Source organism: Schistocerca cancellata, chromosome 4 (genome assembly GCF_023864275.1).
Source record: "Schistocerca cancellata isolate TAMUIC-IGC-003103 chromosome 4, iqSchCanc2.1, whole genome shotgun sequence".
Classification (NCBI taxonomy): Eukaryota; Metazoa; Arthropoda; class Insecta; order Orthoptera; family Acrididae; genus Schistocerca; species Schistocerca cancellata.
The window spans coordinates 534597383-534622948 of NC_064629.1; the positions used below are offsets into that span (position 1 = coordinate 534597383).

Genomic DNA, 25566 nt, shown 5'->3' on the forward strand with positions numbered 1-25566 from the left:
ACTCGGTGCACGAGCGATGGGACAAAGCATCTCCGAGTTAGCGATGAAGTGGGGATTTTCCCGTACGACCATTTCTCGAATGTACTGTGAATATCAGGAATCTGGTAAAACATCAAATCCCCGACATCGCTGCGGCCGGAAAAAGATCCAGCAAGAACAGGACCAACGACGACTGAAGAGAATCGTTCAACGTGACAGAAGCGCAACCTTTCCGCAAATTGCTGCATAACTTCGACGCTGGGGCATCAACAAGTGTCAGCGTGCGAACCATTCAAAGAAACATCATCGATATGGGCTTTCGGAGCCGAAGGCCAACTTGTTTACCCTTGATGACTGCACGGCACAAAGCTTTACGCATCGCCTGCGCCCATCAACACCGACATTCGACTGTTGATGACTGGAAACATGCTGTCTGGTCGGACGAGTCGTTTCAGATTGTATCGAGCGGATGGCCGAGTACTGATAAGGAGGCAACTTCACGAATCCATGGACCCTGCATGTTAACAGGAGATTGTTCAACCTGGTGGAGGCTCTGTAATGGTGTGGGACGTGTGTAGTTGGAGTGATATGGGACCCCTGATACGTCTAGATACGACCCAGACAGGTGACACCTACGTAAGCATCCTGTCTGATCACTTACATCCATTCATGTCCACTGTGCAGTCCGAAGGAGTTGAGCAATTCCAGCAGGACAATGCGACATGCCACACGTCCAGAATTGCTACACAGTGAGTCCAGGAACAATCTTCCGAGTTTACAAACTTCTGCTGGTCGCCAATCTCTCCTGATATGTACGTTAGTGAGCTTATCTAGAATTCCTTTGAACATGGTGTTCAGAAGAGATCTCCACTCCCTCGTACTCTTAGGGATTTATGGACAGCTCGGCAGGATCCATGGTGTCAGTTCCCTCCAGCACTACTTCAGACATTAATCGAGTCCATGCCACGTCGTGTTGCGGCAATTCTGCGCACCAGTTTCTTTGGCTCTTCAGTGTATATTCAGTAAGCTCATACCCTGTTCATTAGGAGACAATGCGGAATTCTAACGAACGTCTTCCCAATGTCAAGGAATTCGGCTCAGTCGCTATCTGCGCCCTTGTTAGTCACATGGATGAACAACAACGAGCTGAAACTGACAAGATCTCTGTTCGCGGAATCCATGTTGTTTCTCACAGACTATGTTTTCAAGTGTCCAAAATTTCATTAAATCAGTTTCTAAAGCAACACACCTAACAGAGAACTTTTCACTTCTAGCCAGCTTTTAAGCTTGTAACTGATAACATTACAGAGACAAAGAACGTGGATTAGACGTATTGTCACTCTGTAGCAGTGTTGCAGTGTGTACTTTTCTAAAGTCTCGCTGCGACTAGTGTTTTTGTGAAGTTTCCTTAAGATCAACAAAAACTTTTGATCATTTGGAAATTTTTTCGCATTAGTGCTCAGAAGCAGACAGAAATGAGGTGCCCACATCGAATGTGTTTTAGTGCTATTATGAAAATATGAATAAAAAATTGATTCTTTTAATTTTTTCTTCTTATTATTAAATACCTCACCGACAACTGGGACAGTAAAATGTGACAGTGATTGAATATTCAGGTACGAAAAAGGTCCAAATTCTGCTGACGCATTTTCATATGAAATACGGACGCTGTTTACAATGTTAACTGTTCGTTTTAGTTTGTGATTCGACGGACTGTTCTTTGACAGTTATTGACTGCTGGTTAACTCTTTTGTCAGTTGAAACTGTTCCAGGGTATGATTCAGTCAGAAATCTACTGTTTTCACTGTTGTTGTTATTCCAAAGAGCTGCCTGGGAATGTCTCGTGGTCAGATTCACATATTTCATCTAGCTCTGTTCGGCTCTTCGGTTTCCTGTAAACCCCAGTAGCGCTGCCACGATAAACATTACAATGATTTTCTAAATTACTACTTGTTGCGGACTGGCTGATGGGCTACTGTGAGTGGACAATTTACAAAATTAAAAGAAGAGTGTTGTGACAATTTTGCTTTTTAGTTGAAACCTCGAGGCATGATAGATTGCTTACAGTGGGACCCATAGAGTTCCAGTTCGCTCTACTCTCGTAATCGATAACAGAAGTTCACGTCAATGCGCACTTTGTCCCCGAAGTATCTCCCTAGGGAGGCAGACCACGGTATTCTAGGCAGCTATTAGGATGTCTGTGGAAGATAATTTACGTAGGTGCTACAATGATCGTATGGCCTTGCCGCAGTGGATACACCGGTTCCCGTCAGATTACCGAAGTTAAGCGCTGTCGGGTGTGGTCGGCACTTGGATGGATGACCATCCTGGCCACCATGCGCTGTTGTAGTTTTTCGAGGTGCACTCAGCCTCGTGATGCCAATTGAGGAGCTACTCGATCGAACAGTAGCGGCTCCGGTCACAGAAAACCATCGTAACGGCTGGGAGAGCGGTGTGCTGATCACACGCCCCTCCTATCCGCATCCTCAGCTGAGGATGACACAGCGGTCAGATGGTCCCGATGGGCCACTTGTGGCCTAAACACAGAGTGCTACAATGATCGTAGCATCTACATTTATTCAGACAGCCAAGCAGCTCTGAAGCATCTATGAGCCCCTGTAACGAGATCAAAGATCGTTGCAGAATGCCACAAAGCTCTTGTGAGACTAGGAGAAAGCCACAGGGTAAACCTGCTGTCGATTTCTGGTTACCCATGAATCAGTGGCAATGAACAAGCTGACAGGCTGGCCACGAAAGGTGTCCTAGAACCTTCCCTAATCATCACTATGGTGATGGTTAAATCAGAACTACGAAACTGGATCAGAAGGCAACATGAAGATTATTGAACTATGATACAAAAATAAAAACTTGGCAAACTAAATATGCCATAGCCATGTTTTAAGAGAAATTCTGTAATCCTTGGCTTCAACAAGAGACAGACTAGATTCACGTTAGGATTAATGACAGGTCATGTGAACTTTAAGAAACACCTGCACATGATGCGTATGGAACAAGAAGCCTCTAGGTGTAGACTGCGTGATGAAGGTGACGAAACCGTAACACACCTTGTCTTCCAAATCGTACCGCTGGATATCAAAGGCACACAGAATATTCGAGTGATCAAGTCCCGAAGAAACTGTGTCGAATAAAAAAACTGGCAAAGAGCCCCCTGCTATTTTTAAGGAATGTAACGGCACAATAAACTATGTTTCGGTGGTGTTTATAGTGGGCTAGGACAGCTGTCGTTTTTATCTCCGTGTTCATGTCAATCAAACCAACTGCCCCCGAAACGCGTTCGTTTAAAATCTCCGTGTCTTTTTGGAATATTTAGGTAAAAGCTTCTGATTGACTAAATTACTGCAATTTCATAAAAGATAATATCAAATAGCCACAGAATTCTGTTGAATCAGTTATGAATTTATGGAGAAAAAGTTTTGTAAGAGGTCATTATTTTCCTCCGACGAAGTCAATACTCTACACGTATGAAAAGATGTCTTTCAACCGAAGTAAGTTAACTTGGAGATGGCAGTACTTTCTGAGGATGCTCCAATTGGAGGTGGTGTGCCCTTTTGACTTACCACTCAGTATGGTTTAATATGGACTCCACATCACGTTGAAGCTTGGCGTTTTCCACACAGACAAACCACTGATAGAAGCGAAGAAGCGTTAAGGAAAAATTCTAAGACCATGTGCCTGTGGATTTGTTTTCTGGTACTTAACCAATGAGCCGCGAAGAAGCACTAGTACTTGAGACTGTGGCTATTTTAATTTAAAATATAACAGGAATCTATTTAAAGTAGAACTATGTGCTACTCTCATACTATTAGCTACATTTATTTCTAAAGTAATGTTGTGGTGACAGAAGACTTTTGCGGAACTCCGTCACGGTTCAAGCCAACGAAAGCTCCTTTGTTCTACAGTACATTGCTTTTGCGATAAAATCACTGAGGGGAAATTATACTGGAAACAGGAAATGTTTAAAAAATAATAGTGATGCAAGACTTTTCGGTTTTGTGTAGGAAGTTTTCTTTGCGAGCTGTAATATGGCATGGGGTCTCTCTGTTGGTTTAGGGTGAACCTGTAACTCAGGTTAGTGAAAGATTGCTGGAGGACTGGAGCCAGATTTTGTACAGGCAGTCCTCCTATAATACGGTCTAGTAATTGAAGAAAACTATAGAAATCCGAAAAACATGGATTGCACTTGGCTTTGAACGGAGAGCCTTCGCTTCCTTACTAACACGATTGATTAACTTACAATTTTGCTAGGGAGAAACTCTAGCTTATGAAAGGAGCCCAGGAAGAGTGTCTTTGTTCGGTCCATTTCAGTCGTTCTGTTTGTGCAGGATATTTAGTATGGTGAATGTTTACAACATCTGACTTGTTACAAAAATATATATCGATAATCAGTTTGTCAATCACAGCGAAATATTTTTCCGCATTACAAAAGTATTGGAAATGGGCTTCCTGCTGATGCTGCAAGCATTTTCCTTTCTTGGGCTGGTGGTGATAGGTTATTTGCGCCGCACCCCTGGTATTCGTTTTGAAGGCTAAGATCGACGGAAAACACGTCCATGAGTAGTCGTTCTGTCGTTGTGTAATAACAGCAGTGAGATTCCTCTGCAACAGTTTGAAACAGTTCAGTGCTGCTGCGGGACTCGTAACACGAAAAACTGAATTCGATCACGGGCGAATTGTTCTCATTTTAGCTTTCTGTTGCTTTGTTTTCTACCACTTTGCACGTGATCTGGAAGTCGGTTCTTTCACGAGCTTTGAATCCATCCAGAACGATCCAGACATCAGCTGGATTTTAAGCTCAAAAGAGGTCAGATTATAGCTTTTAACTTTAGTCGCGGTAGTTTCTGTAATATATTATTTCAAAATGTCACACTGGATGTGTGTGTGTGTGTGTGTGTGTGTGTGTGTGTGTGTGTGTGTAGGCGGGAGGGGGGGGGGGAGGGATGAGAGGGGGAAGAGGGGTGTGGGTGTAAGGGGACTGCGTAATATACTTTATGAAACTACTGTCGTTAACTAATTTCCAAATTTTGTGTCTGAGGCAGATTATGCTTTTATCAGTTAGTTAGAAGCGCTTATGAACATCTGAAGCGATGAACTAGCGTGTGTTTACGGTTCGTACGCTACTTTTATACTCATCAGTCAAGCTGCAACATGAAGCTTAAATATAACACATTGTTTTACTATAGTGTTGTAAACAAGAAATTGAATCGAGTGATTATCTGAATTAAATAAAAACACTATATCTGTTTCGTTCAGATATTCATCATGATTTTTATTCCATAGTTTCCCGTTTTTAGAGTTTTTGCTGATAAATACCAGTGAGAGGTCAGTTAAACGGAACAACTTCGATGTAGATTAATTGAGTTGCAAATCGTTTTTCGTTCACAGTTTTAGCTGCTTATCACAGTGTGGACGTGATTATTAGATGCTATAGGAAACACAAGCGGGATGTAGGTTTAGGTCTTCCCTGTGGCGCGCTCGGGTGATACAGCACTGCTCATGAAATGCAGCGTTTTTGTGGTTGATGGCATTCACATAACGTTCAAGAGGACTCAGCTTTTATTTTCTCTTATGAGAGGTGCACGAGTCAGTATTGATCCAAACCTTACACGTAACATCATATTAACAATCAGCTCAGAATTTGTGAATATCATGTGTTTTGCTTTATTTTGTTCACTCGTCTATAAACAATCGTTGTGAGATCAGTATAGCGTCGAGAGATGAGTACCGTTTTCAAGAGCCATCTTTTTTTCTGTAACTGTGAATAAATACACGAAGTGTAAATGCTTTAAAGTAATGCCGTATACAATGCTTCCAAATTTCTTTCCTTAGGAAAATAGGGCGGTTCTAATATACAACAATACGCAGGATCTATAATTATTTAATGACACTTTCAGATGATAAAATACGTTGTCCATACCATACACCTTACTCGGTAAATACCTCAAACGTACGTCTTTAATTGCCTAAATATTTCGTCACAATAAACTAATGACTGAAAATAAACAATACGAGGAAACCTAGACACCTTTTCTTTCTCTTTTTCATTAATTTTGTTGTGAACTGATCATACCTTTCTGGGCTGCAATCTAGGGGTGGGTATGTTTCTTTTTCTTATTTTTCATTGGATGCGTTTACACTATAAATAACTGGTGCCCGTAGGATATACCGGCTTTGACTTCGCTAACTCCTGCGTCGAAATAATTTACTCTAATCTTCGAATGTTACTGTATTACCTTTTACGATTTTTTTCTTCGTATTGTTATTATCTTTTATGGCTTTTGGTCGGGATTTTTCCAATTTATTTAATATGTTTCGATTTATTAGTACTTAGATTTTCCGTAGAAATAGACTCGAATGTTTAAATTGTAATGTTCTTTTTAAGGAATTACGTACATTATTCTATGATGATGAAATGATGATGGTGATGATGACGGTGATGACGATTGTAATTTTAAAGGGTGATTTTTGTATTTAAATTACGTTAATAACAACCGTACAGATTTAGAGTCAAAAGGAAAGGTATTTAAGGATGAGCCTTATGAAGCCGGCGGTTGATATGTTGCAGCGATTCAGTTATTTTCTAAGAGCTTCTTAAAATAATGAGTGGTCAGGGTTTGGTTATGTTCCTGGCTGTGAACGATTCTGAAATAACATTTGTCTGCTCGTAGTTAGTCATGTGAAATACAGAACACAGTATTAGTCACAACTGTATCTGGGTGGTGAACCATACATCGTTTTTTTACTTTTGCGTTTAACCAGTCAGCACATCACCCATGCTGGTGTTCCTGTTTATAATTTCTTGTGTTTCCTGTTTTCAGGCTCAAGTTCACAAATTTGATCTCTCCGATTCGATATGTTTCTGGTGTGTTTCTTTTTGTGTGTCTTAAATCCCTGTACCCAAACAGCAAGCTATCATTCAATTTTATCTCTTGATTTGTTTAAATTTTTGTGACACATTTGGAATTCTCCGTCATCATTTGTTAAAACAGAATTTCCCATCTACAGTTTTGAAAGCGTATAAAATATTTCAGAATATGTTTCACTGAATCGCTGTAAAGTTACAGACGTAAACACTTGTGACGAGTTGACTTCATTATTTATATTAGCAATAAAATATGAATTCAGAATTCCGAAGCTGCATATTATTTCTCACTAAAAATTATTCACTCCAATATAAGCAAATCTAAAAGTAATCTACGAGGATATTTGTGGTTTTTGCATAAGGACTTTGAGAAATAAATTGTACTCAATTATAATAGTGTCACAGCCAATGTGTCTAAAAGGTCATGCAAATCTTGAATAATGAAAACGTACTAAGGTTTAACAGTTTACGACTTAATTCTGTTGCTGTTTTCAACAACCCTTGGAGATCACTTGTCAGAGACTTACAAAGAATTTACTCCACAATTTCTTCTATTTTTCTATCCTTCTTTAGTATCATACGCTGTTTATTACATTGTAGTCGCTTACCTCTCCTTGCAGTAGACTCTGTGACTCAAACAGTCAGTTATTAGACACTCTGTTTATGTAGCATGTGGTCTGCACACACTTATCAGTATTACTAAACAAAAATTAGTGTCATTTGCGTCGTGTGCGTGAAGAACGCTACACGGCACATTTCAGCTAATTTACAGAAAAGGAAAAAAAGGGCGCTAGGTACCGAAAAATAATGACAAAACAAGTAACTAGCAATTTCTTTTTAAGTATTGTAATTCTCTATCTACTTTTACATCTATACTCAGCAAACCACTGGCAAGTACATGGAAGAAGGTAAGTCCCATTGTTATGGAGGTGGGGAACAATGCTAGCTTAAATACCTCTATGCATGCTGCAATTAGTCTAATCTTGTCTTCGCGACCGTGTTCGGGACGATATGTAAAGGGCTGTAACATACTCCGAGATCCATCCCTTAAAGTTGGTTCTAAAGACTCTCTAAACAGCTTTCGACAGGATAGTTCACTTCTCTCTTCAAGCGTCTACAAGTTCAGTTCTTTCAGCATTTTCGTGACACTCTCTAATGGTCGAACAAACCTGTTACCATTCTTGCTGCCCTTCAAATGGTTCAAATGGCTCTGAGCACTATGGGACTTAACTTCTGAGGTCATCAGTCCCCTATAACTTAGAACTACTTAAACCTAACTAACCTAAGGACATAACACATCCATGCTCGAGGCAGGATTCGAACCTGCGACCGTAGCGGTCGCGCGGTTCCAGACTGTAGAGCCTAGAACCGCTCGGCCACCCCGGCCGTTAAATATTCGCTGCTAGTCCTATTTAGTAAGTACTAAGGTTGAGCGATATTCTAGGATGGAGCGCATGTTTCATAAGCAATCTCTTTTGCAGACTGGTTATACTTCGCCTGTATTCCACTAAAGAAACGCAGTCTGCCACCTACTTACCTATGACTGAACCTACGTAATCGCTCCAATTCATATCATTAAAAAGCGTTATAACCAGGTTTTTGGATTAGTTCACAGATTGCAGCTGTGGCTCATTGATATTCTCGTCATGTTATGTGGACATGTGTCCGGAAACGCTTACTTTCCATGTTAGAGCTCATTTTATTACTTCTCTTCAAATCACATTAATCATGGAATGGAAACACACAGCAACAGAACGTACCAGCGTGACTTCAAACACTTTGTTACAGGAAATGTTCAAAATGTCCTCCGTTAGCGAGGATACATGCATCCACCATCCGTCGCATGGAATCCCTGATGCGCTGATGCAGCCCTGGAGAATGGCGTATTGTATCACAGCCCTCCACAATACGAGCACGAAGAGTCTCTACATTTGGAACCGGGGTTACGTAGACAAGAGCTTTCAAATGCCCCCATAAATGAAAGTCAAGAGGGTTGAGGTGAGGAGAGCGTGGAGGCCATGGAATTGGTCCGCCTCTACCAATCCATCTGTCACCGAATCTATTGCTGAGAAGCGTACGAACACTTCGACTGAAATGTGCAGGAGCTCCATCGTGCATGAACCACATGTTGTGTCGTACTTGTAAAGGCACATGTTGTAGCAGCACAGGTAGAGTATCCCGTATGAAATCATGATGACGTGCTCCATTGAGCGTAGGTGGAAGAACATGGGGCCCAATCAAGACATCACCAACAATGCCAGCCCAAACGTTCACAGAAAATCTGTGTTGATGGCGTGATTGCACAATTGCGTGCGGATTCTCGTCAGCCCACACATGTTGATTGTGAAAATGTACAATTTGATCACGTTGGAATGACGCCTCATCCGTAAAGAGAAGATTTGCACTGAAATGAGGATTGACACATTGTTGGGTGAACCATTCGCAGAAGTGTACCCGTGGAGGCCAATCAGCTGCTGATAGTGCCTGCACACGCTGTACATGGTACGGAAACAACTGGTTCTCCCGTAGCACTCTCCATACAGTGACGTGGTCAACGTTACCTTGTACAGCAGCAACTTCTCTGACGCTGACATTAGGGTTATCGTCAACTGCACGAAGAATTGCCTCGTCCATTGCAGGTGTCCCCGTCGTTCTAGGTCTTCCCCAGTCGTGAGTCATGGCTGGAATGTTCCGTGCTCCCTAAGACGCTGATCAATTGCTTCGAACGTCTTCCTGTCGGGACACCTTCGTTCTGGAAATCTGTCTCGATACGGCTATTGCCCCGTGCTAATCCATACATCAAATGGGCATCTGCCAACTCCGCATTTGTAAACATTGCACTGACTGCAAGACCACGTTCGTGATGAACACTATCCTGTTGATGCTACGTACGGATGTGCTTGATGCTAGTACTGTAGAGCAATGAGTCACATGTCAACATAAGCACCGAAGTCAACGTTACCTTCCTTCACTTGGGCCAACTGGTGGTGAACAGAGGAAGTACAGTACATGCTGACGAAACTAAAATGAGCTCTAACATGGAAATTAAGCGTTTCCGGACAAATGACCACATAACATCTTTTCTTTATTTGTGTGTGAGGAATGTTTCTTGAAAGTTTGGCCGTACCTTTTTGTAACACCCTGTAGATAACTGCGTCTTCTGTGAAAGTCTGGTGTAAAGAAGTAGTCGTGGAATTAATAGTGGATTCTAAGATTTTTAACAAAGTTTTTTGTTTTTATTTTTGGAATACTGTTGCAAAGCCTTAGTTTTATAGTGTTAGTTCATGCCGCAGACTTTATATACTGAAAACTGTCGGTAGGTTCTTTACAACTTTATGAAACCAGCAAGCTGCTCATCAAGTCAAACTGTGATATTCCCAGTATAACTTCAACTTGGCTCCAAGCTATATGTCTTTAGAATCACTTTTGAAGTATCAACTAGGATACAGACTCTATCCTGGATACTGAAATAAGATTTCAAGCGAGTTTTGAAAATGATATGAGTTATTTCGCTATTTCTCATGCTCACGAAGATGTTTACATGATCTTATATAACGTGTAATTGTCAACCATAAAATATTCGCTTTGCTTATACCTGTTTTATTGTAGTTCTTTATTACTGTTACGTTCGAGTCGTGATCTACATGTCTGTCATTAGGTATAGACTGTGTTTTTTAAAATGCACGCAGCATCAGTATACTGAATTATGCTAAATGCTTAGACAAAAAGCATTATCCGACTCACCTTTATTGGAGGGACTAACTTCCCTTTCCTTGATATGTGCTCCTAACTTTCTCCGGAGTCTTTATTCTGTTTATTGTCAATTTCCTTCTTATCTTACGTTATTCAAACGTTTTATTTTACTAGACGTGAAACTGTCGTTGCTGCTGTCAGTCATGTTTCTGGATTACAGCGTTGTCCCAGCGTGCAGAAAACCTGATATGACCGCTTGTAGTGCTGCACCCGGACAGATACCATGAGAACTATTAACACCACTGTAAGATAATGTTGTTAACAGCATTATTCCACCAGAAACACAATCAAGGCTGTGAAGATAGTGGTGAATCATCGAAGTTCAATAACCGGCCGGAGTGGCCGTGCGGTTCTAGGCGCTACAGTCTGGAGCCGAGCGGCCGCTACGGTCGCAGGTTCGAATCCTGCCTCGGGCATGGATGTGTGTGATGTCCTTAGGTTAGTTAGGTTCAATTAGTTCTAAGTTCTAGGCGACTGATGACCTCAGAAGTTAAGTCGCATAGTGCTCAGAGCCATTTGAACCATCGAAGTTCAAAGGATATTAGATTTCAGAAGCCAGGAAATGTACCAAAGTAGTAAGCACAGCACAATAGATCCACTTCTTTACTTATAAGTAATTTAATTTAGGTTCGTGGACCCATTGTGTCTGTGAATAAGCAAGCTCTGTGTGGCAAGCGATTATTATATCACCAGACTCGGTACTCGGCCGCGAGTGCCAGTTACACATGGAATGGGTAACAAACAGCTTAGTGGATTTGATCCAGAACAGCTCATCGTGGCTCTCTGTGTCCTCTAACTCCAAAGTTGTGCACATGTAGGTCTTTCCGATTTCAGGAGAAGTCATTGAAAAACCGTCAGATTAAGTGCAAACATGCAGGAAAACTAGCGAGGCTGAGTAATCGGTCTTTAGGTCTTCAGGAAACGGTTTTGTCGCACCATGTCATTTCAGATCGTATAGGGTGTGTTTCCATGACAGTGATATGTGTATGGAACCACCGGACAAAAGAGTCATACACGGTGACGAACGAGCACTGGACAAGGCAATGTACCACCCCTGGAAAGACTGCCGTCTTGTCAACATAACCACGGCGGATCGTACACCTGCGTCACAGTTAACTACACGAAAGAGCGTGGAAACAGGCGTGGAAGCGTCCGCGTTGAAAGTTCGTCTGCAGATAGGACTGGTCTCACACAAGCCACTGTGTTGACTTGCAGTTGCACAGAAATCAGAAATGCCTCTGAGTACTATGGTCACATCAACGTCGTCACTGGTATGCTGACTGGCGAAATCTAATGTTTTCGAAAGGAGTCTCGCTTCAACGTCTTCTGCAGTCGATGGCCTTAGTCTTTTTATATGCTACCGCATTGACCACAATGTGGCAGCTTACATTTTTAAGCTTCATAGCGGGCAAACGAGGAGTTGGATCGTTTGGGGCTTCATTGAATCCAACATACGATCTCGGCTTCTACATATTAAAGGTAGTCTGAACAGTAATCACTACATCAGGGAAGTTTTAGAGCTCGAGGTTCCGTCCCGTTTTCATGACATTCCACGTGCCATATAACAGCAGGGCAATGCTTGTCCGCATATAATGAGGAACGTAAAAGCCACCTTGGCAGCACGATAGATGCTAGTTACTCCTTTCCTGACCTACACGTTCACCTCATACTTTCCCTTTCGAACAGGTCTCGAAAATGTCTGGCTTGCAGACTGTTTGTCACAATCTGTCAGAAATCACCGTTAATACCTCCTGGACTCGTGAACAATCCACGAGTAGGATGGTTGCCGAGGAACACACTATCTGAACAAAAGAATCGAGATACTCTTATGTAATACGGAATTGACCACTAGATGTCACAAAAGGCGGACTCACCAGCATAAAAGGAGCCGAGGAGTATTGTGTTGTCACAAGAGAAGCATTAACAGCAGCATGGGTCCGTCAGGAGAGCTTAGTGACTGCTAACGTGGACTAAAGTCACCTGAGCAACAAGTGCATCAGGCACATTTCAATCCTTGCAGTATTGCCCAAGTCTATTGTTGGTGAAGTAGTAGTGAAGTATAAACGCGAAGGAATAATAACAGCTAAACTATGCCCAAGCAGACCTTAAGTACTTGACTGACAGTGACTGTCGAGCACTGCGGAGTTTTGTTGTAAAAAAAGCGCGTGAAATCAGCAGAAGGAATCACTCGTGCTCCCAGCAGCACAGCTTGCACAATGGCCGAACGTAATGAGATTAAAAATGGGACAAAAAGATAGGGCAGTTGCTCATAAGCCACACATTTCTGTCGTCAATAGAACGGTTAGCGACACTTGAGGCGGTGTAAATGTCACTGGACAGTGTATGGCTGGTAACGAGGAATTTGGAGTAATTCATCACGCTACACTCTGTGGCAATCCTATGGATAGTTTCGGTTTGGCCAATGTCTGGAGAACTTTGCCTGCCATCATGTGTAGTGCAAACAGTGAAGTATGTGGGAGGTGGTGTTACAGTATGGACATGTTTTAAGTGGGTGCTTAAGAAAACTTCTAAATGCGTAATGGTATGAACACGTTCTACAGTGTTGTGTACTGCGTACAGTAGAGGAACAAATCGGAGACGAAAATTGTTTGTACCAGCGTGACAATGCATTGTGTACTGTGTGAAACAGTGATTTGCGGACAGTAACATTCCTGAAGTGGTCTGGTCTGCTCAGAACCCAGACATGGGTCCAATGAACACCTCTGGGATGAGTTAAAACGTCGAATACGCTTCAGACTCCAGCGTCCAACATCACTACCTTCGCTGATTTCGGCTCTTGAGGAAGAATGAGCCGTTATTCCTCTACAGACATTCAGACATCTTTTTCAAAGTACCCCCAGCGTAGATCAAGCCTTCACAAAGACAAGGGATGGACACACCACATATTAATGTCCACTGGTTGATGTCCACATACTTTTGTTCAAGTAGTGTATATCCAAACCCTCGTTTATTCCATGCAACGAGGTTTTGAGTGTGCCCGCAGCACGTCGGGGCTTTATATCGTACTGAATTATCGAAATGAGGTCGTGTACCTTAGCCGAGCCATAATGTAGGTTTGTCACGTGTATCTTACCTCGAGCTGGAATTTTCACAAATGTTAACCTATATGTTATTAATTTTGTGTAACATTCTAGCGAAGGTAGCTTCCAGTTTTTGAATTTCATTATGTTTTTAACCATAACTTCAGCCAGTTTATATTCCGTAACAATATGATGACTGATGTTACGGTTTAGATAAAGAAAATCTATCCAGTTAAATGATTTTCGTAAGAATAAGAAACATATGGTTTTTGTCATGTTGAGCGTTCAGGCAACCAGTCCAGCCAAAGAACCAGTAATGCCTATTTTCCTACGACTAAAAGTATTGAACTTAAAGGTTCAGAGGTGTAAGAAACGTTACACACACACACACACACACACACACACACACACACACACAGACACAGACACGTGCTCCTCAAAATGCACTAACGTTTACTACTTACACAACGATTAGTCTACAACATTAACTTCTTTCTATTATTTCATGTAATTTGGTATCTGAGTATAATCAAGCTCCCGGCATCTGGTTACCTTCAGTTCTCCACGTCCTTCTGTTGTGCAAAGATACACTAACTTGCCATTAATTACGTGATTTCCGTCAGAATTTGAGCATTCTTGAACGTCGCGATGAAGTCTGGCCGTAGACATTCACTTCACCTCTTGCTAGGATGAATTTCTGCGAAGTGGAGTCCGCAGCTCGTCGTCATGCGGTAGCGTTCTCGCTTCCCACGCCCGGGTTCCCGGGTTCGATTCCAGGCGGGGTCAGGGATTTTCTCTGCCTCGTGATGACTGGGTGTTGTGTGATGTCCTTAGGTTAGTTAGGTTTAAGTAGTTCTAAGTTCTAGGGGACTGATGACCGTAGATGTTAAGTCCCATAGTGCTCAGAACCATTTGAACCATTTTTTGCGAAGTGGTAGCTGATGTGTGCAATTGTTTCCTTCCATTACCCTTTGATGTTGATGAACATTTCTGTAGCTTTTTCAGAATTGTTTGGGCCAGCTGTCATTTGGTGCAATAAGTCATTCTACAAATTATTTGTGCATTTATTTGACGTGGCAGGAACAGGGTCCTCAGTACCTCTCTAGCATCTACAGAGGTATTCTTAGAGGTTTATAGTTAACATTACAGAATGCATAAAAATGAGTTACACGAAACTATGATTCAGTTTGGTTGGGGTTTATGTCCTTCTACCACAAGACGACCTATATCAGCAGCAGTGCTACCTTCATCTTATTTGTAAGGAAGTGAGGGCAGATTTTTAGGTTTATTCTACACTTAGCACAGCGAACTCTGGGTAAATGGACACATTATGTCTTATGCACTTACAAAATACTTGCATACGCGTATAATGCAATTTACATTTCAACAAGTTTATGCTTTCTCCTTGGTGTGTGACGTAGCATGGTTTCGACACAATTTCCAATTTGATACCACTAAGTTTTGTAATATTTAACCGTCAGGTGCTCAGAACAAATGGCTCCACTTAGGCTGCACCTAGACAACAGACGTTCCTGAAAACAAGACAAGTTTGGAATAGAAGTGTCTACTTCACTCAGAACAGTTGTCTGGTTTAAATACTGAATGACAGTAGACGACCACGGCCGGTCTCCAAATGCCTAGGGACCGATGGGCAGCCTATGGCTAAAGGGATCTGGTAATAGCTTTAAAATAATCGTAATAACAGCCTCCATACCAGAACGGTTGGTTAACCACGGAACTAGAGCAGTAACATACTGGTCGGAATAGGCTTTGGCTGGATAAAAGGCACTGGAAGAGAGAGAGAGTGTGTAGACTACTTCAGGCAGTAGATCATTCTTTCATATACAGGGTGATTCAGCTGTCCCTACAGAGTCGTTTTATGCAACCTACAATGTTATTCTGATCTTCAAAAACCACGCGAGAGATCTTCACATTCTCTCACTAGCTAGGCGCGAACTATTAGTCCTATAGGGCCTTTTTGTAATAAATTTAATGTAGTTAAATTTTGTTCTTGGATATGTTTTCGCTAGAGCCGTAGTTGTAGAGTTGTTAAAGAACAACGTACAAAAGTGACCTTCAAACGCACCTCCACTCCCACGCTCAACCCCTAACGGTCAGGATTTCTAGCGTGTTGTTCATGGCACTGAACAAAAATTTGCATCTACACGAATTATTTCCCACATTCGACCTTTTCACTGACTGGCCTTATTAAGCAATCGGTCTAGTCGGACAGTTGCAAATTGTAAAATTGACGTTTGTGTAAATTTTACCTGATAATTTTGTGAATATTAACAGCATGAAATAAACAATTACATCGTTGTATTCGTCAGTTCTTTACCCTCACCGGCACGTATCGATTGATTATGTTAACTAAACAGCTGACTATGCTGGTGGCGTAACAGCTCAGTCAATAGAGACCAAGAATGTCGAATATCGGGAATAGTTCGTGTAGTCGATAACTTTTGTACATTGGTGGAGGAAGTGCCATGAACAACATATTAGAAATCGTGACTGGTGGGGGTAAGTGTGGGAGTGCGGGGGCGTTTTAAGGTGACTTTTGTACGTTTACCCTAAATAATTCAAAAACCGTGGCATCCAGCGAAAACGTATCCCAGTAGAAATTTATCTACATTAAATTTCCGACAAAAATGTCCTATTCATTTTTTCTGTAGGACTAATAGTCTGCGCATTGCGAGCGAGAGAATACGAAAATCTTGTGCTTCGTTTTTAAAGCTAGATATAGCATTGCGGGTTGCATAAAACGACATCGGTAGGGGCAACTGAATTACGCTGTATACCATGGAGGTGCTGATAACCACTGGAACGAAAAGCTCTGTGTTTCTCCACTGGAACCTCTCAGTTTATCATGCAAGAATGAACCTTAACGATGTCAGGCGGATATTGTTTCATTTTAGTGCTACGAATTTAAAAGAAATATGAGAAATATTTTAGGTTTCACGCTTTTAATATTTTATTTGTTGTACATTTTATGAAATGAGATACACATGAAGTTGGAAAAAATTAAATACTTTCAAGAATGTAATAGATCTGGCACAGAAAAAGTTTTGTTGCAAATGTCGGAAACAACGAACTTCTCATACATACTCTTCATAATGAACTTATATGAACAAGTGTCAAATTAATATGATAGCAATCATATGAAATCAGCAACAATAAATTATTTATTAACATGAGATCTGTCAGACACAATAAATGCGTGTATGTTTACACAACACTACGTTCTCTTCAGGGTCATATTATTTTCTAGAAGTGTTTGTCTCAGAACATGTAAACTTATCCGTTGTTCATAACTAAAATGAATAACGGAAATGAACGTTCCGCTCTCTCATTCAGATCATCAGAAATGTTGCTGAATAAAGATTTAGAATTTTTATTCTTAGGTTTAAAAATAACTTTCGGTACCAGTGGTTGTGTGTATAAGCTGAAAGACGTACAACCAAGTACCATCAATGTTTTCATTGTCTTCGTTTATTCTTGTGTTTGTAACACGACACTGACACTCTTCCGAGAGACAGAACATCTTGATACCACAGAGGCTACAATTGCTGTCCAGATAAATGGCATGTATCCTTTCACTTATCAACCCCCTCAATTCTCAGAGGTGAGACGTGTGAAAGATTACTGATAGAAGAAATATATATATATATATATATATATATATATATATATATATATATATATATATATAAGGCGTAAAACACATTCTGTGAACCAGTTCCTACGAAAGCCGATAGCAATAAATACGGCACACTTAAAGAAATGAGTGTTCTGTATACTGACCGAATGTTAACAGAGAAATGAATCAGTATAGCAGAGGTGAAAGTGATTCGTACTTAGCTTCTAACCGATACACATGTGATGGCACTATTTACAATGGGAGATACAGCACACTTCTCAAGTTTGCTTAAAGCTGGCGTCTGTGAAGCTTATGCGCTGTGTGGGCTAAAATGTCAGGCGCGTTTCTTGTACGCATTTCTGTAGAAGTCGAAGAACAGGTACAGGAAGATCACCACGTTTCCTACGAAGAAGAATGTCAGCGCCTTCGGGAACTCACAGTCGTAGGCCAAAAGGAATAGCAGGTACATTAACATGATGCAAAACTGCCCCTGAAAACAAGAAAAGAAAAAATGTGACACTTATATTGTCCAATGCTAAACTCCAAGAATTTATTTCTATAGATACATACCAGCTGACATGAAAATGATCGAAACAGGGAAAAATACAATTTCTTGATTTTCTCGTTCATTAATAGACAAGTTATACAATTTCAGTGTTTACTCGGTCTCGTACTAAGCAACATATATCGCTTTATACCTTTTGTATTGTGCATGCATTCCTCTCAAGATACTTCATGCTCAACAGACACTTACTTCATAGCATGCTGGTCGTTTCTATTGCATTAGGGTTTAGGGTTTACGTACACTCATGAGCTAAGACAATATCGTCATACGCTTAACAGCGTTTTGCTCCAAATCTGGAACGGAGTGCAGCAGCGATTCTACGTGGAATTGATTCGATAGGTCGCTGCTAGGTTCTCTGGTATCTCTAAGCTCAGGCCGTGCATTTCTCTTAAATTACGAGCTGTGTGAGAAAAGTAATGAGACTGACAACACTGCAAGCGATTTGGCAATGCTGTGCTGTTCCACTTGTGTAAACCGGTGTGTTCATTCCTTCTAGCCGCTCAGTCCGAGTTTCAGCTTCCTACAGCCTTCACGTGATTTTTGAAAGCGCCATCAGTGACGTTTTGTTTCAACTGTGTGTAACGAAAATGGAATAGCGGATTCTATACCAACGTTATGCCATCAAGTTTTGTGTTAAACTTGGGGAACTCGCGAGTGTGACCTTCGAAAAGTTGAAACAGGCCTATGGGGAACATTCCGTATCAAGAGCACAAGTTTTTCGCTGCCACAAATCATTTTTGGAAGGCCGAGAACGTGTTGAATATGAATCCGCTCAGGGAGACATTCAACTTCAGAAACCGATGAAAAAGTCGAACGCGTGTGTGCTCTTGTGATTCAGACCGACGTTTAACAATAGCAACCAAGTGTTTTACAAAAATGTCCTTGAAAGTCTCAGGAAAGTGTGAATTGAGTGAGACCGGACATTGTAGACAAGTGGATGCTGCTTCATTCCAACGCTCCATGTCACACGGCCGCTTCCATCACGGAATCCACAGGCTCCCTGTTCACCTGATCTGGGTCCTTGCAACGTTTTTCTTTCCAAATATGCTATTTCAGACTTTTAGCAGACTACGTGGAAACGATTTTTCCATAAAAACATGTAGTACTATCTAGTCAGGCATCGAAAAAATAACACTAACTTCAAGCAAAGAATGGCAACTACCCTTGAATTTAGAAATACATATATCTCTCCTATTTTCAGGAAACTTTCAATGGTAGTAGCCTTGCCTATGTGTCATAGAAATGATAGAAAGCAACAAGACCTCATAAGCTCGGGTTTAGTTAGAGAAAATGCTAGACTTCAATTTATTGGTAGGATATTGGGTGACTACACGAAGAGCGACATGTAATGGAACGCTGCTCAAGTATGTGTCAGCCATAGGGGACACAGCGTACACAAAAATGGGTAGTGTGATTGGTCACAGACTTGTTTGGCTAATGGGAAACTGAATCAGAAACACTGAAAAACAGTCACTAGACGAAACTCGAAGGAATATGGCTAATACCAGTCGAAAACATAGTTATAGGTTTCTAAGAACCGAATTTCAGGACAGAATCTGTGAGTGGATTTAAATAATTATTCTGCCCACGCTCCGTCCATGAGTGGAACGAAAAGCAACCTTCAGATGCAATACAGTTTAATATACCTCCCGTAAGTAGTTCATAGTGATTCCCTTAAATTATTAATAGCTATAAATTTGGATGTAGAAATCTTATAGCGCAAATGAAGTGTATCTGATAATTAGCGTTCTCTTCCTTGATTGTGCATACTGTTTCTGTTTTATGGAATTGTTTCAAAATCTTCCATATCTTTAGTTTGTTTTTGTACAAATAGTGTTTTTTAAACTTATATATTGGTGACTAATATGATCATAGTTCTTTATTAATTCTTTTCTCCTGAAAACGTAACACTTGCCTAATATCTAATATGATTTGTCACCTAGCTAAAGAATGGAGACACACCTGTACGTTTATAGGAGACATCCAGCTTAAGTGCTACAGCAGTTATCTGAAAACACCTCTAAGACAATTATCTTTATTATTAAGTCAATTACCCGCTACAAGCAGACCATCACACGTTACTATCAAGAAATCACGTATTTTGACTTCAGACGTAAGCTTCAAAGAGAGGAAATAATATCTTGTCGTACATCTTGTTCGGAATTGTTTTTAGCAACAAATGTTTGATAATTATTTTTAGGAGTATAATATGAAAGTACTTACGAGCTGGATCCAAGTCATGTACTTTTTCCACCAAAGGTACTTCTGATAGCGCGGGCCGAGGGCTGCCAGCAAGTAGTATGTGTACATGAACACGTGCACAAAAGAGTTAAGCACTCCAATAACGACGCCTTGTTCACCTGCGAAAGCAATCCGTAGGTTGAACCAATCAACAGTTAATTACTACACAAAACATTGAAAAGACCTAATAAAGTTATCATCAGAAAGTGTGTGACTGAAAGTATTACTTTTATTGTTATTATAATTCGTGTAATATAATATCATGTGACAATGTTTCTCATTTGGAACAAAAAGGTAAGGTAAGGAAGGTATAATAACGAGGAGAAATACTTTGAATGGTAGGGTTGGCGAAATTCTGAACAAATTTGGAAGCAGTAATTGTCAAATCTACATTTTTACTCTGTATTTAGCATTCCGTCTACAGGATGCCCATCAGATGCGAAGGATTAGCTTAGACATCCATGGGGGACCCTCCAGCATGCAGTTGAAAAATTAATGATGTAAGGTAATACAAACCGTGATCGTAAATTTAGACAAGCTACTCTCAAATTAAAGTTCATACACGTCACACTGTGAGAGTAATACTGCTAATATGTCCCCATACTGTCTCTAAATTGAACATTTGTTTCATTTCCAATGACTATCCTTTCCTACAGATGGCTTATACCTTTTTACAGTACTACCAGTGTCTGAGCTTCAGGACCACTGCAGACCATACAAATTGCGGAGTGTGCTTACAACATAAAATCGTGAGGAAAAAGGAATCTCACTTTTATTGCTTTCATATATGATAAATGGGTCACTGTTTTACAGATCTTTTAAATCCAGATTCCGATGACTATGGAATTACGGACCAGACGAGAAGGTGAAACTAACCGTCATAATATATATCAGTAATCTTCTTGATCAAACCATATATGAAATTATTGTTCATAAAAATTACGCATCGAGGCGAAAGGAAAAATTTTCCCTGCACAGTTTAACAAGGTACCCATTATTCTCACCATGTTAACTTTCGATGTAATGGCAACAAGTTACTGCTCTGTCGAAGTAGTTCAGTAGACACTCAGTGACAGAGTACAAAATATTTTCTAGTATTTTATAGCTTTTCTCAGTAATCGACAGTGTTTCTCGGAATAAAGTTGCGTACCCTAGCCCCTCCCTACCCTCGATAGTTCTGTAATAAGCGTTGACGAGAGGTCAATGAAGTAAATGTTACGGGATGAAAGTGTAACTATCATATACAAATTCGAGAAACAGGAAACAAAAAAAGAAATTTTGGACGTCGCAGTTATACGCCATATGCTTTCACAACGTAAGAAGTACAACATCTTTGAGTCTGATACTGATATCAGGATTACGACTACGGAAAAATCGACACAGATGAATCTAATACTGTGAATTTAACCCTTGATTAAGACGTAAGTAGTAAGTAGCGATTATATAGCAGTATTATGAGGGATGTTTTAAGGTAAAAACAAATTTGTGGAGAGGAAGAAGAAAATGTTTTAGACATTACTGTATGTTGCGCAACTGGTAAGTAGTTAAGTAGATGGGGTTCATTAAATAGCATGAAAACGGAAGTAAAGCGCAGATAGGGAATTTTATAACGGAATAATAAGAAATATGAAGGATAACAAGAATGGCTATTTGACTCAGTAGTAAGCTTTGATACCATTAACAAACGTAAGACAAAGCTATTTGTTTGTCAAAAACTGGGATGAAAATCAGCTGGACATAGCCAATGAACTCCAGTCTAAAGAAGCTGGAAAAGCAAAGCTCAAGTAAGTAGTTTTGAGTAGTTTTCATTGAATCAAGTACAGATTGTATACGACAAAAATATTCAAGGCACAGTCTGAACTTGATGCTAAAATAATTGACAGCTGTTGTAGCAGGCATTAAATGAAATAAAATAAAATAACTATTAATTCAGAGGGAGGAATGTCGAGGGAAAAAATGAAGAACAATTTTAGAAATCGAACTGTATCAGTAAGTACAGGAATAAAATTGGGAGAGACTAGATGTATGGAAACGAACGTAAGCATAAATATCAAATACGCAAAACTTGACAGTCGATCAATTGCACGATCTGTTGAAACGCTGATAGCAATTACTGCCGTTTTCTTCAAGCTATTTGCTGAGTAATGCTTAGTATTCACTGATGAATCGAAACATTATGACAATTGTCCAGCGCGAAATTGAATGCGACCGGGTGGCCTTCCGGTCATGTGACGTAGTAAGGTAAGGATACGAATGGAGCAGAGACGAATGGGGTATACGTCTAACAACGATACAGGTCTCAGATGAGTAAGTCCACTGACATTAGCGGCTTTGGCAAAGACTTGGAACGAGTGTTTCAGAACCTCATCAGCTGTTTGTCTGGTATTGCCGTAAGCGTCTATGGATGGTGGTTGAAAGACTATGAAACTACAAGCAGGCGACATGTTGTTGAACGTCCATGGCCCACCACAGAACGTGGAGGTCGGAAGATTCGCGCAGGCTTCCAAGGGACCTGTGGATTACTTGCACACTAATGCGTCCCTTCGCCCTTGATGTCTTTCCGATTACGATGGAATCTTCCAGTAGGATCACTGTTCGTGTCAAAAACTCAAAATCGTTCTACAGTGGTTTGAGGAGCATGACAGTGAGCCCGCCTTGGTGTCTTGGCCACCAAATTCGCCTTACCTGAACTTGACAGTACACGTCTGTGATGCTATCGGGCGCAAACTCCGCGCCCACGTACCACCGGCCCGTAATTTACAAGAGTTGCGTGACTTATGTGTAGACACCTGTGCCTGCATAGACCTACCAAGCACTTGTCGCACCCATGTCAAGCAGGATCGTTGCTGTATTGCATTCAAAAGGTGGATCAACATGCTACTGAACAGCTCGTTGTGATGTTTTGGATCATCAGTATAAGGTTTGTAGCGAAGAGTTCTACGACAGACCCATTTATGACCAGTTGCTATGGAGTCGCACTGTCGAGTCACATTAATGTTACCACCTGGCAGAAGCCTGAATGATCACCATTTGCAGTGCGGACGGCTGTGAGGCGTGCTGGAGTAGAGTCAGTGAGGTTCTGGAACCGACAGAAATCTCCAGTCATGTCGACTCCAATGACAGCAGTCAGCATGAGTACATGAACCATGTGCCTGCTGCGGAAGCCCATATGCAGCAACGTTCGTTGAACGGTCATTGAGGAGACACTGTTGGCAGCGCCTGGGTTCGTCTGGGTGGTCAGTTCCTCAGCAGTTGCATGTCTATTCGCGTGTATACAACGCCGCAGCCGTCGTTCACCCCTGTCATCTATGGCCCGTGATGCACCAGTTGCCTCGTTGCCAGTTTTAAGTAACGCTATTTTGCCATATACGATATACACTCCTGGAAATTGAAATAAGAACACCGTGAATTCATTGTCCCAGGAAGGGGAAACTTTATTGACACATTCCTGGGGTCAGATACATCACATGATCACACTGACAGAACCACAGGCACATAGACACAGGCAACAGAGCATGCACAATGTCGGCACTAGTACAGTGTATATCCACCTTTCGCAGCAATGCAGGCTGCTATTCTCCCATGGAGACGATCGTAGAGATGCTGGATGTAGTCCTGTGGAACGGCTTGCCATGCCATTTCCACCTGGCGCCTCAGTTGGACCAGCGTTCGTGCTGGACGTGCAGACCGCGTGAGACGACGCTTCATCCAGTCCCAAACATGCTAAATGGGGGACAGATCCGGAGATCTTGCTGGCCAGGGTAGTTGACTTACACCTTCTAGAGCACGTTGGGTGGCACGGGATACATGCGGACGTGCATTGTCCTGTTGGAACAGCAAGTTCCCTTGCCGGTCTAGGAATGGTAGAACGATGGGTTCGATGACGGTTTGGATGTACCGTGCACTATTCAGTGTCCCCTCGACGATCACCAGTGGTGTACGGCCAGTGTAGGAGATCGCTCCCCACACCATGAAGCCGGGTGTTGGCCCTGTGTGCCTCGGTCGTATGCAGTCCTGATTGTGGCGCTCACCTGCACGGCGCCAAACACGCATACGACCATCATTGGCACCAAGGCAGAAGCGACTCTCATCGCTGAAGACGACACGTCTCCATTCGTCCCTCCATTCACGCCTGTCGCGACATCACTGGAGGCGGGCTGCACGATGTTGGGGCGTGAGCGGAAGACGGCCTAACGGTGTGCGGGACCGTAGCCCAGCTTCATGGAGACGGTTGCGAATGGTCCTCGCCGATACCCCAGGAGCAAAAGTGTCCCTAATTTGCTGGGAAGTGGCGGTGCGGTCCCCTACGGCACTGCGTAGGATCCTACGGTCTTGGCGTGCATCCGTGCGTCGCTGCGGTCCGGTCCCAGGTCGACGGGCACGTGCACCTTCCGCCGACCACTGGCGACAACATCGATGTACTGTGGAGAGCTCACGCCCCCCGTGTTGAGCAATTCGGCCGTACGTCCACCCGGCCTCCCGCATGCCCACTATACGCCCTCGCTCAAAGTCCGTCAACTGCACATACGGTTCACGTCCACGCTGTCGCGGCATGCTACCAGTGTTAAAGACTGCGATGGAGCTCCGTATGCCACAGCAAGCTGGCTGACACTGCACAAATGCTGCGCAGCTAGCACCATTCGACGGCCAACACCGCGGTTCCTGGTGTGTCCGCTGTGCCGTGCGTGTGATCTTTGCTTGTACAGCCCTCTCGCAGTGTCCGGAGCAAGTATGGTGGGTCTGACACACCGGTGTCAATGTGTTCTTTTTTCCATTTCCAGGAGTGTACTTTGACCAAGGTGGCACGCGAACAGTTTACAAACTTAGCTGTTTCGGAAATGGTTCTACCCTTCGCCCGAAAGTCAATGATCATGCCCTTTTGGACGTGGGATAAAGTGTTCTGTTTCCGCATTTACAACAACGACTGCACTGTTTCCCGCGTCCCCCCGACGCACTTTATATACCGTCCACTGCTAGTGCTGCCGCCTGGCGTCTGTGAATGGGTATTGCACATTGACGACGAACATAGGCGGTGGTCATATTGATACGAATGGATCGTATAGGTACAGTCTCACTGATGTGAATCGACTAGTTCGCCGCGTAAAGTGGCGGGGGTGTCGCCTGATTTGGTACTGGCCAACGTCGTGACTGGATAGGTAGGACGCGCGACATTAGCGCATGGAATCGAGACCAGATCGTGTGTGCACGACACAGTGGACACTATTTCCTAGGTTTTGAAGAAACCAGGCTTTTCATGTGCCACTGTGTAGAGAATGTATCGTGAGAAGCTCGATCCGGGGAAAACCGTCGTCGCCAGAGTCAGTTACTATGGGGAACGACGTGTCGACGGAAGGTCGTAGATTGTCACAGCGAATACAAGGCAAATCTCTCGTCAATTCAGTGCCGACAATAGCAACCGATGAGAAAGGATGCCATCCATGAACAACTCCTCGCTTTGGGCTACAAAAAC

The 25566-nt window shown here is 42.1% G+C and overlaps 1 protein-coding gene across 1 annotated transcript in view; it reads right to left on the reverse strand.

The window, feature by feature from the left end:
* Positions 1 to 17369: 17369 nt before the first annotated feature.
* The window catches only part of LOC126183784 (elongation of very long chain fatty acids protein 7), a 120953-nt gene continuing 112756 nt past the window's right edge, over positions 17370 to 25566 (reverse strand). The window contains exons 7-8 of the mRNA XM_049926020.1: positions 20079 to 20215; positions 17370 to 17780 (exon numbers count right to left, since the gene is read on the reverse strand). Coding sequence (XP_049781977.1) covers positions 17625 to 17780; positions 20079 to 20215 — 293 coding nt within the window. The 3' untranslated portion in view covers positions 17370 to 17624. The remainder of the gene's footprint in view (positions 17781 to 20078; positions 20216 to 25566) is intronic.